The following is an 18,642-nucleotide window of genomic DNA, read 5'->3' as shown; positions in this document are numbered from 1 at the left end:
GCATCCCTGTGAGCCAAGTGGGAGCAGGTATCATTACTTTTATCAAGGGCACAGTTAGTCTCTCCATTACTAGAATAAAGGAGGCACTGTTAGTCCTATCCATTATTAAGATGATGAATGGAGGTGTGATCAATCATATGTTATATTTTGTTTAGTCCTACATTTTAAATTTAACTTTAATCCAGGAATGGCTAGCTGACAAGTATAGAGTGGGATATCGGGGACTGGGTTCTAGTCGTAGCTCTGTCACAAACCTGTAGGTTGACCTTTGGCAAGTCACTTTAAGTACTCTGTGCCTCAGTTTCTTCTAGTTGGGCCAGACCATTGATTGGTAAGGACTTTTTTGACACTCAAATCCTATGACTCCAAGTGCTGAGGGAAAAGGAAAAGCTTAGGATTCCAAATATTAGAGAATTTTTAAATTTTATTTTTAGCCTCAATCTTTATTTTTATTTTGGTCTTCTGTCTTGTATCTTGTTCCTCCTTGCAGTTCTGTCACTTCCCTTGCCCCTGAAGATATTTAAGAAGCTGCCTTTCATCACTTTAGAACTGTAAATATGCCCTTGAAACATGCAAAGAGGCTTTTGTGTACTTCCAAATCGAGGTTATTATCGTACAAGCAAGTCACTTGAGTGCACTGCATTCCTCAGCTTGCTCCATTGAGAGCTTTATTAGATTATATTGTCCTATCTTAGAAGGACTAGTTGAGCAGATAAGACTCTCCCACTTTAAAAGGTGGGCTATCTGATGAAACAGGGTGCCTAATGCTCCAGAGTGTAAGCAAAAAGGATTTTGGTCCTGCCCAAAAGACAGACACACTTCTCAAGACAAGTAGGTGCTCCACTTAAAGTGGCACAGTCAAGGGTGAGTGTTCTAAAATTAAACCAACCAGCTGCTCAGCTGCAGACGCCCACCTGTCAATTATGCTACCTTCTCCTTGTCCAATCTTCTCTCTCCATGAAGCCCAAAACTTCCACTCGCTGCAATCCTTTAAAAGCCTGAAACATCACATGTTTTCCCACAGGTGCCTATCAAAAAAACAGGAAGCCTGTTTCAAGAACATATTAGGGTACATGTACTCATTCAAAGAATCTATGCTCTTTCATCTCAAATACCTACAACTTCAACTTAAGGGGTGCCATCAACTGACTTCAGAAGTCAATTAACATAAAACCTTCCTTCTTGGTGGGGTGACAATACAAAACTAGAATGCATGAATCCTACTAAATTCAGGAGCTTGATATTTAATATCAACTTTGATATTAAATAAACAGTAGAAATGGAGACAAATGTATCAGTTTCCATGCCTAGGTCTTGGGTATAGCACCTACCTAACAATAAACAGAACAGTTGTCAATGTGTAACAAGATTCCACTGAATTAACTAGATGTTATTTTTGTAAACAACTAGTAAACAACCACATAAAACAAATGAATACAATTAAAAATGTTCCTCAAAATAGATGTTATGCTAACTAGGCTTACACAGAGTAAGGAAGAAGTGTGATTATTTTTGTTCTATAGAATCATTTGTAACATTGAGGTGACTTGTCTTTTCATTAGATTATATTAGGCCAAAGTTCCAGGGATTCCTCTTTAAATGTGTTGCTGTCATTCTTACAGTTTGTGTAAGTTTGTTACTAAAAATGCATTATTAAATTTGGCACTCAAAAAGTATTTTAATATTTACTAATATTCATTTTTTCTATAAGGTAAAATTTTACTAGTCATAAGATATTTTGTAAGATGATAAAGTTTGTTATGAAATACTATGTACCTAGTATATTCTCTTGTGAATAAAATGCACATTATATAAATAAATTTTATTATATTTATATTGCTATTCTTATATCAGAAAATTATAAACCTGTCTTAACATAATTCTATAGTGATTCACTCCTTTGATGCATATTATTGAGAATCTATAAGATATGGTATTAGATGGGAATACAAACATGAATCAAAACATGGCATAAACATAAAAAATGTAAGATAGAAGAATATAATAGGTACTATAAATTATAAAGAAAGTTACAGTGAGGGTTTACCCATCTTAAAAAGAAACAAGTTACTGGGGCATGTGAGCAGCTCAGTCAGTGAAGTGTTCCAACTCTTGATTTTGGCTCAGGTCATGATCTCACAGTTCATGAGATTCAGCCCAGTGTTGGGCTCCATGCTGACAGCGTGGAGCCTGCTTGGGATTCTCTCTCTCCCTCTCTCTCTGCCCCTCCCCACCTCAAAATAAATAAATAAATAAACTTTTTAAAAAGATACAAATTACAAAAATAGAATGCTTGAATAAACTTACACAGTTTAGATGCTTATATTTTAAATTATTTTTCACATTTCTTAGTTTGAAATGCCCAGTAAGAAAACTAATTTGTTGGGGCACCTGGGTGGTTCAGTCAGTTAAGCATATGACTCTTGATTTTGACTCAGGTCGTGATCTCACAGTTCATGGGATCGAGCCCCATGTCGGATTCTGTACTGACAGCATGAAACCTACTTGAGATTCTGTCTCTCCCTCTTTCTCTTCCCCTCCCCTGCTTGCTCTCTCTCTCTCAAAATAAATAAATAAACTTAAAAAAAAAAAAAAAGAAAACGAATTCATTTTTCTGGACTTTTTATCTACTAAATCTAACTACTAGCTTCATTATAAAACTTCCAATTTGTCACTTCTATGATATTTTTATGCAAAAATAAGGGCTTAATCCAGTTACAGTTTTATAAATTGTACTTCAGTAAAGTTAATCTGCCTTGATGTTTTAGACTTCAGCTCTTAGCCAACATGTAGTAACAAGTACCAGACTAACCCTGACTCCTGAAACAACTAAACAAATGGACAAAATATATGAAACAACTGTCTTCAGGTTTTGGACATCAGGCAGCAGAGAACAGTGATCCTTGAGAGATGAGAAGCAAATGAGGTGAGCTCCTTGATGGTCCCAGTTTATTACCTGGAGACATCTTCCAGGATAGTGCAGGGAGCAGGAACCTAGGAGGAGTCTAATGGATTTTTTAAATTTAAGAGCTCAGAGTCTGGGAAGTAAAGATGGCTAGAGTTTGCAGGCAGAGTACCAGAGAGGAGAGCAGTGCACTGGAAGAGACTTCCAGAGATCTACAGATGGTCCCCCTCAAGTCTTCAGCTGAGTATTGATCAATACATTTGTATGAGAAAATTACCTGAGACCTGAGAAAGAACTACCCTAAAGGAGAGAGGGAGCAAACCCTCAGAGGTCACGTAGGATCAGGAGTAGTCAGCCAGAGTGGAAAATCTTGTAATTCAACCTCGTAATGCATCAGTAATTAGAAGGGTATTGTTTCAGCACAAGGGCAGAATTAGGCCTATACTAAAGAATACGTTGGTCCCACCTAACAAAACTTAAAAGCAAGCTTCAAAAGGACTGAGCTATTTTCAAGTAATTTAACTGCATTCCAGAAAGAAGCTCAAGAATACAAAAATATCTAGCACTCAACAAGATAAAATTCACAGTATCTTGCAGCCCATCAAGTCATGCAAAAAAAGCAGGAAAATACAATCCATAATAAATATAAAAATTAATAGAAATAGATCCAAAAGTGACACAAATGATGGAATTACTAGCCAAGAACATTAAAACAGTTATTATAACTATGTTCCTTATGTTCAGGAGTGTAGAGGAAAGACTGATCATGTTAAGCAGAGCATGAAAAATATGGCAAAAATCCAAACTGAACTTCCACTGTTGAAAAATACAACGTCTGAGATGAAAAATACATTGAATGGGATCAGTAGATCAGATACTACAGAAGAGAAGATTTGTGAGGCTCAATACACACTAAAAGAAATGATTCAATATGAAATGGGGGGGAGACAGTAAAATAAATAAATCAGTTATTTAAATAAATAAATCAGTGAGCTGAGGAACAATTTCAAGCAGTCTAATATACGTGTTGTTGAAGTCCACAAAGGAGAGAGGAGAAAGGAAGGGAACAGGGAAAGAAAGAAAGAAAGAAAGAAAGAAAGAAAGAAAGAAAGAAAGAAAAGAAAGAAAGACTGTAATTTTTCTAAATTTGGTTATAACTATAAATCCACAGATCCAAGAAGTACAACAAACCTTAAGCACTGAAACAAGAAGAAAACTACCCCAAGGCATATTATAATAAAATTGCATAACAAACAATAATAAAGAGATAAATCTCTTAAAGAGAAAAAAAAATAACTCATTATGAACAGAAGAACAAATATAAGAATGAAAGCTTTTTGACAGAATGCAAGGCAAAAGACGGTGGGGCATGATCCTGAAATTATTGATAGAAAAGAACTGTCAACCTACAATTCTATACCCAATAAAAATATCTTTCAAAAAACTACGATGAAATAGTTTTTCAGACATAGAAAAGCCAAAAGAAAATAAATTCATTACCAGCAGACTTGCATTATAGGAAATACTGAAAAAAGTCTTTCAGGCAGAAGAAAAATGATGCCAGATGGATATCTGGAGCTATATAAAGGAATGAAGATCATCAAAAAGGGAAAATAGGTGGACAGATACAAAGTACTTTTTTTCTTATTTTTAAAATCTCTTTAAAAGATAATTGAGGGGAGCCTCGCTGGCTCAATCAGTAGAGCATGAGACTCTTGATCTCTGGGTCATGAGTTTGAGCCTCACATTGAGAATAGAGTTTACTTAAAAAAATAAAAATAACAATAAATAAAAGATAATTGACTTTTTAGAGCAAAAATATTAACAATGTGTTGTGAAGTTTATATTACATATAGAAGTCAAATGCATGACAACAATGGAGCAAAGGTCAAGAGGAGGAAAAAGGAGTACAGTGTTCTAAGTTTCTTATGCTATATGTGAAGTGATAAATATTACCTAAAGGTAGACTGCATTAAGTTAAAGATGTATATTATAAACTCTAAAGCAACAATACTACAAATTCTAAAACAACTTAAAGAAAAAGTTACAACTAATAAAAAAAAAAGGAAATAAAAGGGACCCTAAACTACTCAATTCAACAGATAGAAAAAGAAGAGGAATAGAACATAAAACAAAAACCAAGATGGCAGATTTAAACACAACAATATCAATAATAACATTAAATGTAAAAGGTCTAAACACTCCAATTAAAAGCATAGATTATCAGATTGGATAAAAATTTTTAAAAGATGCAACTGTAAGAAATTCACTTTAAATACAAAGACATAACTAAGTCAAAGGTAGAAGAATAGAAAAGGATATACCATGCTAACACTAATCAAAAGAAAGCTTTTGATAGTGGATATATTATTAGACAAAGTAGATTTCAGATCAAAGAATATTACCAGAGATAAGGAGGGACATTTCATATTGATAAAGGAGCCAATTCATCAAGAGAATATAACAGTTTTGAATGTTTATGCACCTAATAGCCAGGCTTCAAAACCCATGAAGCAAAAACTGCAAAAAAAATAGACAAGTTGATAAATATAGTTGGGTTTTCCAGACCTTTCTCTCTATAATTGATAAAATTAGAGAAAAGTAGAGAAAATCAGTAAGGATACAGAAGATTTGAATAACACTGTCAACCAACTTGACCTAATTAACATTTATATAACACTTCATCAAAAACAGTAGTATACACAATCTTCTCAAGGGCGCAAGGAGCATTTATCAAGACAGACCATAAAGCAGATACTGATAAATGTAGAAGAACTCAAATCATACAAGCTATGTTCTGTGACCACAAAGGAATTAAATTAGAAATCAATAACAAGAGGTATCAGGGAAATCCACAAATATTTGGAAATTAAATAACATACTTTTGAATAACTCATGAGTCAAAGAAGAAAAGGGAAATTAGAATGGATTTTGAACTGAATTAAAAATTAAAACACAACATATCAAAATTTATGGGATGCAATTAAAGAAGTATTTGGGGGGCGCCTGGGTGGCGCAGTCGGTTAAGCGTCCGACTTCAGCCAGGTCACGATCTCGCGGTCCATGAGTTCGAGCCCCGCGTCAGGCTCTGGGCTGATGGCTCAGAGCCTGGAGCCTGTTTCCGATTCTGTGTCTCCCTCTCTCTCTGCCCCTCCCCCGTTCATGCTCTGTCTCTCTCTGTCCCAAAAATAAATAAATGTTGAAAAAAAAAAAAAAAAAAGAAGTATTTGGTGGGGAGGAAAAGTCCTTAAATCAATGATCTACAGTTCTACTTTAAGAAACTAGTAGATTGATAGGTTAAGATGGTGGAGTAGTAGGGGGACCCTGGGCTTCCTCATCCCTTGCACACAGCTAGAATAACAGCAAATCATTTTGAATACCTAGGAAATTGATCCGAGGATTAAGAGAACAATCTGCACAATTAGAGGTTGAGAATAAGTCAGGTACAAGGTGCAGAGACCTGAATTGGGGGAAGAGAAAAGCTGCAGTGCCATGGAGGGGAGGGAGCCCTTTTCATGAAGAGAGGAGAAAGACAAAAAGAGAGAGGGGTAGAGAGAGAAGTGTGTAGGATTTGTACATGAACAACACTGCCCCAAACCATTGACTGGGGAATCGAGAGGAACTATCACCAAGTTTTTACAAATAGCAGAGCTCAAATTCTGAGATTTTAGAAGTCCTTGCCATTCGCTTGATTCAAGCTGGGATGGCAGCAGTGCTCCTGGAGAAACCTAAGAGTAGACCCAAGAGAGACCCAAGAGTAGACAGCATGGTGTAGGGATTCCCTGGGTTGCACTGGGAAAGAATGTTCCCTTTCCTGAAGTACACGTGGAAGAGGGTATATTGCCTCCATAAGGACAAAAGATCCAGCGGGCACCATTGAGTGGCCATTCATCAGCAAGGGACAGGACGGCATGCAGATGGCAGGTAATCTGGTTGCTACTTTTTACTGGCTGTGCTTCACCATAAATGCCAACCACCTGCATGGCAGTATGGCTGCTTTGCACCAGGCACACAAGACAGCACCAGACACAGCACAGTGAGGCTCTCCTCCAGAGGAAGGGAAGTGGTCCACACTGTGCCTGGTCCTTTAAGATTTGGAGTTTTGAATCCTGGCTGTGTGCCAGAGATAAAACATAGAGGAACTATGTCATCAGGTATGCCAATGGCTCAGCACAGAGAGGGTGAGGGGGCAGGGATCTGATGTAAGCCTGAGACACAGGAGGGAGATTGTTCGCTTTTCTGTGAGGGCTTCCTGAACAGTTATGGATGTGAGGTCCCCTCTCTGGGGATGAGACAGCGGGGTGACAGAGTGATGCCATCTTCCCCCCCCCCCCCACCAGCACAGTCAGACTTCAGTGAGCAACACAGCACTCCCAGTGGAGGCTGAAGCTGTTTACATCAAATCCTGCCCCCCTACACCCCTACAGTTGCATCGTTACTAAGGCAGGTCTGACTATGGGCCAGCACACTGGGCCTCTCCCCCAGAGGATCAGCACAGGCCCCCTGCATGCACCAAGTCTACTGATTATAGAGTGCTCCAAAGTGTCAGCTTCAGTTCTGGTGGAAATAGGACCAGGCTTTCTTCTTTTTTTCCTTTGGAATCAGGCTTATAGTTTTTTGTTTGTCTGTGTTTGTTCCTTTTCCTTTTCTCTCTCTCTCTCTCTCTCTCTCTCTCTCTCTCTCTCTCTCTCTCTTTTTGGGTCAGGATTTTTTTTTTAATCAGGCTCATTTTAACAAACAAATCAAAGCATTCTAGTTAAAGGTCCACTGCAATACTCCTCACTGCAAGAAAGGGGGAACTCTGCAGAGGACTGACCTGTGGTAAAGAGTAGCCAAAACACAACAGCAGAGTGTACAAAACATACACTAGAAACACTTCCTGAAGCATCAGTCCCTGGACACTGTACAACCCCTCCTTAACATAGGATTACTCTCAGCAACAAAAAACATAACAAGCTTTCATAACACGCAAAAGACAGAAACCTAAAAGATGGAGGAATTCTCCCCAAAAGAAAGATCAAGAAGAACTCACAGCCAAGGATTTACTCAAAATAGTTATCAGCAATATATCTGATCAAAAATTTAGACAACAGTCATAAGAATACTAGCTGGACTTGAAAGAAGCAGAGAAAACACCAGAGAAACCCTTCCTACAGAGATAAAAGACCTAAAAAATAGTCAGTCTGAAATAAAAAATGCTATAACTAAGATGCAAAACCAACTGAGTGTAATCACAATAAGGATGGAAGAAGCAGAGGAATGAATAGGTGACATATAAGATAAAATTATGGAAAATAACGGAGCAGAAAAGAAGAGAGAAAGGAAAGAAAACTATTAGATCATGAATATAGACTTATGGAACTCAGAAACTCCATAAAACACAGTAATATCCATATCATAGGAGTACCATAAGAAGAGCAGGAAAAGGGGGCAAAGGGTTTATTTGAACAAACTATAGCTGAGAACTTCCCTAATCTGGGGAAGGAAATAGGCATTGAAGTCCACAGAGAACTCCACTCAAAATCAACAAAAACAGGTCAACACCAAGACATATCATAGTGAAACTTGAAAAATACGAAGATAGAGAATTCTGAAAGCAGCTAGGGACAAAAGGCCATTAACCTACAAGGGTAGACACATAAGGTTAGCTACAGACCTGTCCACAGAAACTTGGCAGACCAGAAGGGAGTGGCATGATATAGTCAACATGCTAAATGGGAAAAATAGGCAACCAAGAATACTTTATCCAACAAGGCTGTCATTCAGAATAGATGGAGAGATAAAGAATTTCCAAGACAAGCAAAAACTAAAGGAGTTTGTGAATGCTAAACCAGCTCTGCAAGAAATATTAAAGGGCATTCTTTGAGCGGGGAAGAGACCAAAAGCACCCAAGACTAGAAAGAACAGAGACAGTCTACAGGAACAGCAACTTTACAGGTAATATAATGGCATTAAATTCATATCTATCAATAATTACTCTGAATGTAAATGGACTAAATGCTCCAATCAAAAGAAATAGGATATCAGAACGGATTAAAAAAAAAAAAACAAACTAGACCCATCCATATACTGCTTATAAGAGACTCATTTTAGACCCAGTAACACCTGAAGATTTAAAGTGAGGGAATGGAGAACCATTTATCATGCTAATGGATGTCAAAAGAAAGCCAGAGTAGCCATACTTATATCAGATAAACTAGATTTTAAAACCAAAACTATAACAAGAGGTGAAGAAGGGCACTATATCACAATAAAGGGGTCTATCCAACAAGAAGATCTAACAATTGTAAATATTTATGTCCTCAACTTGGAACAGCCAAATATATAAGTCATATGATAACAAACTTAAAGAAACTCATTGGTAATAATATAATAATAGTGGGGGACTTTAACACCCAGTTACAACAATAAGCAGAACATCATCAAGCAGTCATCTAAGCAGAACATCAACAAGAAAACAATGGCTTTGAATGACACACTGGACCAAATGGACTTAACAGATACAGTCAGAGCATTTCACCCTAAAACAACAGAGTACACATTGTTTTCAAGTGCCCAGGGAACATTCTCAGGAATAGATCACATACTGGGTCACAAATCAGGCTTCAACCAGTACAAAAAGATTGAGATCAAACCATGCATATTTTCAGACCATAACACTATGAAAAAACACAAGAAAAAATTTGGAAGGACCACAAATACAAGGAGGTTAAAGAACATCCAACTAAAGAATGAATGGAACCAAGAAATTAAAGAAAAATTAAAAAATACGTGAAAGCAAGTGAAAATGAAAACATGGCAGTTCAAAACCTTTGGGATGCAGCAAAGGTGGTTGTAAGAGGGAAATACATAGTAATACGGGCCTTCCTCAAGAAGCAAGAAAAGTCTCAAATACACAACCTAATCTTACACCTAAATGAACTGGAAAAAGAACAGCAAATAAAGCTGGAAAAAGAACAGCAAATAAATCCTAAAACCAGCAGAAGAAGGGAAATGATGAAGATTAGAGGAGAAATAAATGATATAGAAAGCAGGTCAATGAAACTAGGAGCTGGTTCTTTGAAAGAATAAACAAAATTGATAACCCCCTAGCCAGACTTATCAAAAAGAAAAGAGAAAGAATTCAAATAAGTAAAATCACGAATGAAAGAGGAGATCACAACCAACACTGTGGAAAGACAAACAATTGTAAGAGAATATTATGAGCAATTATATGCCAACAAACTGGGCAATCTAGAAGAAATGGATAAATTCCTAGAAACATGTAAACTACCAAAACTGAAACAGAAAGAAATAGAAAACTTGAACAGATCTATAACCAGCAAAGAAATTCAATTGGCTATCAAAAATGTCCCAAAAAATAAGAGTCCAGAGCTGGATGGCTTTCCAAGGGGTTTCTAGCAAACATTTAAAGAAGAGTTAATACCTATTCTTTGGAAGCTGTTCCAAAAAATAGAAATAGAAGGAAATTTTCCAAACTTATTCTACGAGGCCAGAATTACCTCGATTCCAAAACCAGCTAAGGAGAATGATAGACCAATATCCCTGATGAACATGGATGCAAAAATTCTCAACAAGATTCTAGCAAATCAAATACAACAGGACATTAAAGGAATTATTCACCACAATCAAGTAGGATTTATTCCTGGTCTGCAAAGGTGGTTCAATATCCAAAAATCAATCTACCTGATATACCACATTAATAAAAGAAAGGATAAGAACCATATGATCCTCTCAATAGATGCAGAAAAAGCACTTGACAAAATACAGCATCCCTTTCTTGATAAAAAACCCTCAAGAAAGTAAGGGTAGAAGGAACATACCTCAATGATAAAGGCCATATACAAAAGATCCACAGTTAATATCATCCTCAGTTGGAAAAACCTGAGAGCTTTTCCCTTAAGGTCAGGAACACAACAGGGATGTTCACTCTCACCACTGTTGTTCAACATAGTACTGTAAGTCCTAGCCTCAGCAACTAGACAACAAAAAGAAATAAAAGGCATCCAAATCAGCAAGGAAGAAGCCAAACTTTCAGTCTTTGCAGACATGATACTCTATGTAGAAAACTTGAAAGACTCCACCAAAAAATTGCTAGAACTGATAAATGAATTCAGCAAAGCTAAGGATATAATATCAATGTACAGAAATTTGTTGCATTTCTATACACCAATAACAAACTTGCAGAAAGAGAAATCAAGGAATCAATCCCATTTACAACTGCACTAAAAACCATAAGATACCTAGGAATAAACCTAACCAAAGAGGTAAAAGAACTGTCCTCTGAAAACTATGTAACACTTATGAAACAAATTGAAGAAGACACAAAGAAATGAAAAAACATTCCATGTTCATGGACTGGAAGAGCAAATATTGTTAAAATGTGTATACTACTGAAAGCAATCTACATATTCAATGCAATCTCTCTCAAAATAACACCAGCATTTTTTTATAGAGCTAGAACAAACAATTCTAAAATTTATATGGAACCAGAAAAGACCCTGAATAGCCAAAGTAATATTGAAAAAGAAAAACCAAAGCTGGAGGTATCACAATTCCAGATTCCAAGCTATATTACAAAGCTGTAATCACCAAGACAGTATGGTACTGGCATAAAACAGACACATAGAGAAATGGAACAGAATAGAAAACCCAGATATGGACCCACAAATGTATGACCAACTCATCTTTGACAAAGCAGGAAAGAATGTCCAATTGGAAAATAGTCTCTTCAGCAAATATTGCTGGGAAAACTGGACAGCAACATGCAGAAGAATGAACCTGGACCACTTTCTTACACCATACACAAAAATAAATTCAAACCAGATGAAAGCCTAAATGTGAGACAGGAAACCATAAAAATTCTAGAGAACACGGGCAGCAACCTCTTTGATTTCAGCTGTAGCAACTTATAAGACATGTCACTGGAGGCAAGGGAAACAAACGCAAAAATGAACTATTGTGATTTCATCAAGTTAAAAAGCTTCTGCACAACAAAGGAAACGTCAACAAAACTAAAAGACAACCTATGGAATGGGAGAAGATATTTGCAAGTGACACATCAGATAAAGGGCTAATATTCAAAATCTATAAAGAACTTATCAAACTCAACACCCCAAAAATAAATAACCCAGTTAGGAAATGGGCAGAAGACATGAACAGACATTTCTCCAAAGAAGACATAAAAATGGCTAACAAACACAGGAGAAAGTGCTCGACATCACTTATCATTGGGGAAATAAAAATCAAAACCACAATGAGATACCATCTCACACCTGTCAAAATGGCTAAAGTAACAACTCAGGAAACAACAGATGTTGGTGAGGATGTGGAGAAAGGGGAACCCTCTTATATAGCTGGTGGGAATGCAAACTGGTACAGCCACTCTAGAAAACAGTATGGGGGTTCCTTGAAAAGTTAAAAATAGAACTACCCTACCCAACAATTATACTACTGGGTATTAATCCAAAGTATACAAATGTACTGATTCGAAGGGGCACATGTACCCCAATGTTAATAGCAGCATTATCCACAATAGCCAAAGTATGGAAAGAGCCCAAATGTCCATCAACTGATGATTGGATAAAGAAGTTTGGTATTACATAATGGAATATTACTCAGCCATCAAAAAGAATGAAATCTTGCCATTTGCAATGAGATAGATGGAACTAGAGTGTTTTATGCTAAGCAAAATAAGTCAGAGAAAGGCAAATACTATATGATTTCACTCATATGTGTAATTCAAGAAAGAAAGCAGATGAACATAGGGGAAGGGAAGGAAAAATAAAATAAGATATAAATAGAGAGGGAGGCAAATCAAAAGAACTCTGAGCATTGATGGAGAAGAGGTGGGTGGGGGCATGGGCTAAATGGGTGATGAGCATTAAGAAGGGCACTTATTGTGATGAGCATTGGTGTTATATGTAAGTGATGAGTCACTAAATCCTACTCCTGAAACCAATACTACAGTATATATTGACTAACCTTAATTTAAATAAAAACTTGGGAGAAAAAACTGGTAAACAAACTAGTAAATAAAGAAGAGAAAATTAAGCCCAAAGTAAGTAGAAGAAAGTAAATAATAAAAATAAAAGCAAAAATTAAATAGAAAAACAGGAGAGAAATCATTGAAAGCAAAAGCTGCTGTTTTGATAACATAAAGATACGGGAATTTTAAAAACCACTAAAGAACAATTGCAGTTAGGATCTTAAAGCTTCCATTTTTGGTAAATAAGAAAACTAGACCACAAACCATGGAAAAGGTGTAATATTTGTATGTGTTTGGGTGCTTGATCCCTTTTCTTAAGAATGTAAAAGACTGTGTGTACTATTGAAGAGAAGGATTCCATAAAACCATTTGAAATATATTACATATTTTTATGTAGGTATTTATACATATATGTATGTATTCATACACTTTCTCATCAAGAGTACATAATTGTAAGAACATTTTTCCTTTTTTATTTTTCTAAATCCTATTACTTATTTGGCTTCTCCTTTTTAAAAATGATATTTGGAAAAATAGTTCGTTCATTTATTCATTCAATGTAATTATGAAATGCTATAATATGCCAGGGACGTGCTGGGGGACACAGCTGTTAACCAGACAAACCTACTGAGCAGAGTCTATTTTGCGATACAGACAAGTAAATAGGCAATAACAATGTACTAGCATGATCCGGGCACCTGGGTGGCTCAGTCGGTTGAGTGTCCAACTCTTGATTTCAACTCAGGTCATGATCCCAGGGTCATAGGATCGAGCCCCACGTTGGGCTCTGTGCTGGGCATGGAGCCTGCTTAAAATTCTCTCTCTCTCCCTCTGCCCCTCTCCCCCACTCATGCTCTTTCTCTCAAAAATAAAAATAAAAATAAAAATAAAATACAATGTACTAGCATGAAAGTGCTTTCATGGAAACACAAGTGCCAACAGAGTCCACAAGATGGGCAATCACCTCGGACCTGAAATATTTCTCAAGCTAGTAGCTAAACAAAAATTTTAAAATGTGATAACTAAGTTTCTTGAATTATTGTGATCTAACATAGGCAATAAAATTTTAATTATGGAGCAATATGTAAATATGAGTTTGGTACTCAAAAGACTTCCTGTCTATTATGTACCTAATATTTACTTCTTACTCTATTCACATTCTGTTAAACTCTGTTGAAAGTTTCATCTCAGTAAAAATAGGACATATGGAATTCTATTTTAACTAATTCTCACTATTATTGAGAGTTGGAAAAGAACATATAGGTAATTCTAACCTGTTCAGAACTTTTTAAGGATCTCTTTGTTATACTAAGGCATAAGAAATGGCAGAGCCTAAGCCAAAAGTCCAGATCCTTAGGCAAAGTTTAAGGGATTCCAGGCTTAGAAAGCAGGCCAAGACCAGAGAAATGTGAAAATTCCAAAGATTAAGCAGGAAAGGGTTTGTGATTCACTCAGAAGCTCAGATAGGTTTTAAAATTATGTATTTCATTTAAACCATTGATTTCACATTTGGAAATGTATCTTCAGGATATTATTATAAACTTCTGCATTTTAGCTATAAGATTGTTCACTGTAGTTGGTTATACCGAAAAGTTGAAAACAATCTAGATGCCTAACAACAGCAACCTGGTTAAATAAGTTATGTCATATTCACACAATAGAATCCTAACCAGATTTTTTAATTATGAAAGAGTGTTTCTCAAACTTTATTGTGCATCAGAATCATCTGGAAGGCTTGTTGAAACCCAGATTGCTGGGCTCCATCCCCAGAGTTCCTGATTCAGTCAGCCTGGTATAAGGGCTCAAGAATTTGCATTTCTAACTAGTTCCCAGGTTGACACTGATGCTGTTGGTCTGGGAGCCACATTTTGAGAACCACTGATGTAGAATTATTTTCACTGAATTGGAAAAAATTCACAAGGTATTGTTAAGCTGAAACAAAGCGGTTTACATTATATTCTATATGTATATATACAGAAGATTAGATGGGAAAATATTGTGGAGTCGATATTCCTGGCTGTCCTTGGGACTGCACTGTAGATTCTTAATGTCTTCTACATTTTTGAGTGACAGATTTCTCTGTAATGAGCATAGTAATTATCACTGAAATATAACCCACTTTCTTAATTTGAAAAATAGCATCAGGAAGTCCTGGCCAATAGCACTAACAAGCTGGAAACACTGAAATAGGCTTGATCCTAGTTCTCCTCTGGCTTGTTAACTATCTCTTGCAGGAGTGTACCTTCAGACGCACTCATAGACAGAGGAACAGTGGTGGGCCCATAGATACATCCTGTTCCTGATGGGGACAAAAACAGAAGAGGCTGATATATGAGGGCTTCTACACTTTTTCTTACTTCATTTTAGTAGTGCCATGCGGGCTTCTTCTGGAGATGTTTGAAGAAAAACTGGGTGGGACCCAAAGGGCGACCTGCCAGAAGTTTGAAGCATCTGGATTGGCGCACTCTTTGTTTCCTGACGCAGGGTAGATCCATTTCCCAGAGTATCAGATTAAGGCGTCTCCTTTCTGGAAAAAAGATTTCATGGTTTAAATTCCCGTTCACTTTGTGTCTGTGGCACTCTGCTGTCTCCTTTCCAGCATGCAGCCTCAGGGGTCATGATGTCCCTTCCCTGCTGATATCAGCGTGCCAACTGTGGTGTCATGCACACTAAGCACAGAGCCGCCATTCAGCTTCCACAGTCTGGGTTCAGGAAGCAAAAGAGCTTCTAGTTCCTACAAACCTTGACAGATCTTCCTCTAGCCTTGCATATGCTAAACAATTCTCAGAGGACAGGGGTTATAAGGAGTGGGGGAGAGGGAACTAGGGTAAATGTCAAGGATAAATACGTGATAGGAACAGAGAGAGCAAACAGTACCACCAATGTTGAGGAAAAGGAAGGGTGGGCCACACTTTAGAGAAGGATGCCATATGCTTTTCAGTGGAATACTTATTTGGTAAGCACTGTCACCCTTTTCCATGTCCTTGTATTACTGTGGTTGATAAACCAGGAGGTGGCCACATTACTGATTTTATTTAGAGCAAGTGTCCTTCACGAATGTCTAACAGAATGCCAGTGTTGGGGGTGTTATTTGAAAAATAAGGGTCACATAAAACTCACAATGGGTTCAATTTTTTAATTTTTTTAATGATTCAAAATGTAAAAACATGCTGTGATATAGGCTATCATTAAAAGAGACATTACTTCCATATTGACTTTCAAGTAGGTGACATAGTATTGTTGGAAAACAGTATTCCATATGTTGCTTTCCACCACTTTACATGTGAATAAATGGGGCAGAACATTGTTAAAGTTTAGGATACAACTTTTTCCAAGGTTTGCAAGTTCAAAAATAGCTAGAGATGCAGAGGTTGGTTAATGATTCAGTTATTTCTAACAGTTTTTATAATTTCCTACCTCTTCCCTTCTAGTGCTATAATATAAATTCAGTGTGTGAATCTGTTTAGGACCTTAGAAAAGGAAATTAAGTTATTTAAAATTCTCACCTATTACTTAAATACCAAGAACAATGTTATAATCAATCAATTCATTTACTAAGAATTTATTGAATACTTCCCCTGTGCTAGGCACTGTCCTGGGATCAGCAATTATCCTCAAGAAGTTTACTTTCTAGACCAGGAAGACAGTAAAGCATTAAAGTACAACTACAATGTATCAATTGGGAAATAAGCACTAAGAACAAAAATGAGGCAGGCTGGTATAAGGACTTTGTATTTTATTCTGAGAGAAATGGGAGGTCCTTGGGTGGGGGCAGATTTAAGCAGTGACATGATCCAACTTCTATTTATAGAGAATCACTATAGCTGCTGGATGGAGAATTGGCCGTGAAGGCCAAGTATCCATTGAATTATCACTCCTCCTTAAGTTATATTTCATTTAGGACAGTTCTGCACCTAAGTATGGCTGGAGATGTGATCCTGCACAGTTGATTCTTGCCTTTTCATCCTTTCATTGCAAAATCAATTCTTAAAATGAAATTTTTATATCTGAAGTATTCCTTAAGGAATTTTTTTCCTGGAAAGCTACTTTTAGATACATTCTCTCTAAATGGGAGTTTATCCAAAGCCTACTTTTTAATAATTACTTTACTTTCATACTACTCAGTTATCAAAATATTTCTGGATTTCTTGTGAGTAGAGTTTTAACATATCTTTAAAAAGCCAAGAGATGCCTAAAATTTTTTTCAGGGGAGCTTTGTGTCTCTTATTATATAAATTAACAAGATTGCTTAAGGTTTTGTTCTGTTTTTTTTTTTTTAACCTGCATAATAAGGTATAACTTGGTATTGGTCTCCTTATGATACTGTTTTATGTTGTGAGATAGTTTGGAATTCCTTTTTTTATATTCATTGCTTTCTACTGGCAGTGATTTTCTCTCCCACCAGCCTTACTCCCCCAAAGTTAAGACATCCATTAGAGAAGTTTGTACCCCTCCACCCCAGGGGCCCTTTTATTACCCCCATATAACGTATGGACACACACACATGCCCAAAGTCCGTCCCTTCTGAGTCTTCCTCCCTCTGGTTTCCTCCTCAGAACTAAAGTTTTAAATTGCCTTTCAAGTCTATCTGTAATATACACAATAAAAAGTTTTATTGCTTATACTTTACATTAACCAAAATACTGTTAACTAACTTGATCAGCCATTTTATTTTCTACATTTGGATTTAAAGGACTTTTAACTGATTTCAGAAATCAAATCCACCCTGAAATGACTATATATTTACTACTCATAAGAATATTCCAAGAATGTACCACAAGCTTGGAAGGCAGATCCAGAAAAGGAGAACCAAAGGTATTTGTAGCAACAGTGGCCCCAATTAATAACTGATTAGTCTTTGAAGGGTCACACCTCATTTGGAAATAGAAGTGTCTGGATCTTGATTTTGGTGCTTCTCTTCTTCCCCCTTTTTAATCCATTCTCCTTATAGAACTGGGAGTTATCTTTTTAAAAAATGTAAATCAGATGATATCAGCTCTCTGCATATGACCCTCCAGTGCCTTCCCACTACAGTTAGAATAACTACCATGGCCTTTAAAGGACTCTCTATTCATGATCTGTTATGCACTGGCTCCGTCCTCTTCTCTAAAAACTGTCCCCTTGTTTCCTGGACTTCAGTCACACTGGCCTTGTTGTTCTTCCTTTAATAAGCCAAGCTGGATTCAGCTTCAAGGCCTTTAAACTTGCTGTTCCTTCTGCCCAGAATGCTCTTCCCCCAAGATCTTTGCATGGCTGCCTTCATCTCAAGAGTAAGGTCTCTGCTGGTTACTCAATTTATACTTCTGCATCTGAACAGGCAGCACACCTGTGTGATCAAAGTCTAAAAATCTCTTATCTTATCACTTGCAGATGACAAAAGGTGTAAATGAAACCAAGACTGTATGAGGCAAACAATTTGGGGTTTGCACACAGTCGTATATACTCATGGTATTTTTTTCTTTCTTTACAGGTTATTTTCAGAGCTTTGTCACCACCATATGATGCAGAGAACCCTTATAGTGCCAAAGTGCAGGAGCAATTGAAGATCACCAACCTCCGTGTGCAGTTGCTAAAACGACAGTCTTGCCCCTGTCAGAGAAATGACCTGACCACAAAGCCTCAACATTTTACACATTATGCAATCTATGATTTCATTGTCAAGGGCAGCTGCTTCTGTAACGGCCATGCGGATCAATGCGTTCCTGTTGATGGCTTCAGACCTGTCAAAGCCCCAGGAGCATTCCATGTG

The 18,642-nt window shown here is 36.9% G+C and overlaps 1 protein-coding gene across 2 annotated transcripts in view; it reads left to right on the top strand.

The window, feature by feature from the left end:
- Positions 1-18,642, top strand: part of NTN4 (netrin 4) — a 124,893-nt gene that overhangs the window by 27,967 nt on the left and 78,284 nt on the right. For both annotated transcript variants that reach the window (XM_045467059.1, XM_045467058.1), the window contains exon 3: positions 18,364-18,642. In XM_045467059.1, coding sequence (XP_045323015.1) covers positions 18,364-18,642 — 279 coding nt within the window. The remainder of the gene's footprint in view (positions 1-18,363) is intronic.

The sequence above is a fragment of the Leopardus geoffroyi genome, chromosome B4 (genome assembly GCF_018350155.1).
Source record: "Leopardus geoffroyi isolate Oge1 chromosome B4, O.geoffroyi_Oge1_pat1.0, whole genome shotgun sequence".
NCBI lineage: Eukaryota > Metazoa > Chordata > Mammalia > Carnivora > Felidae > Leopardus > Leopardus geoffroyi.
Note: the sequence above shows the minus strand (reverse complement) of the source record. Positions and strands in the feature narration are given on the sequence as shown.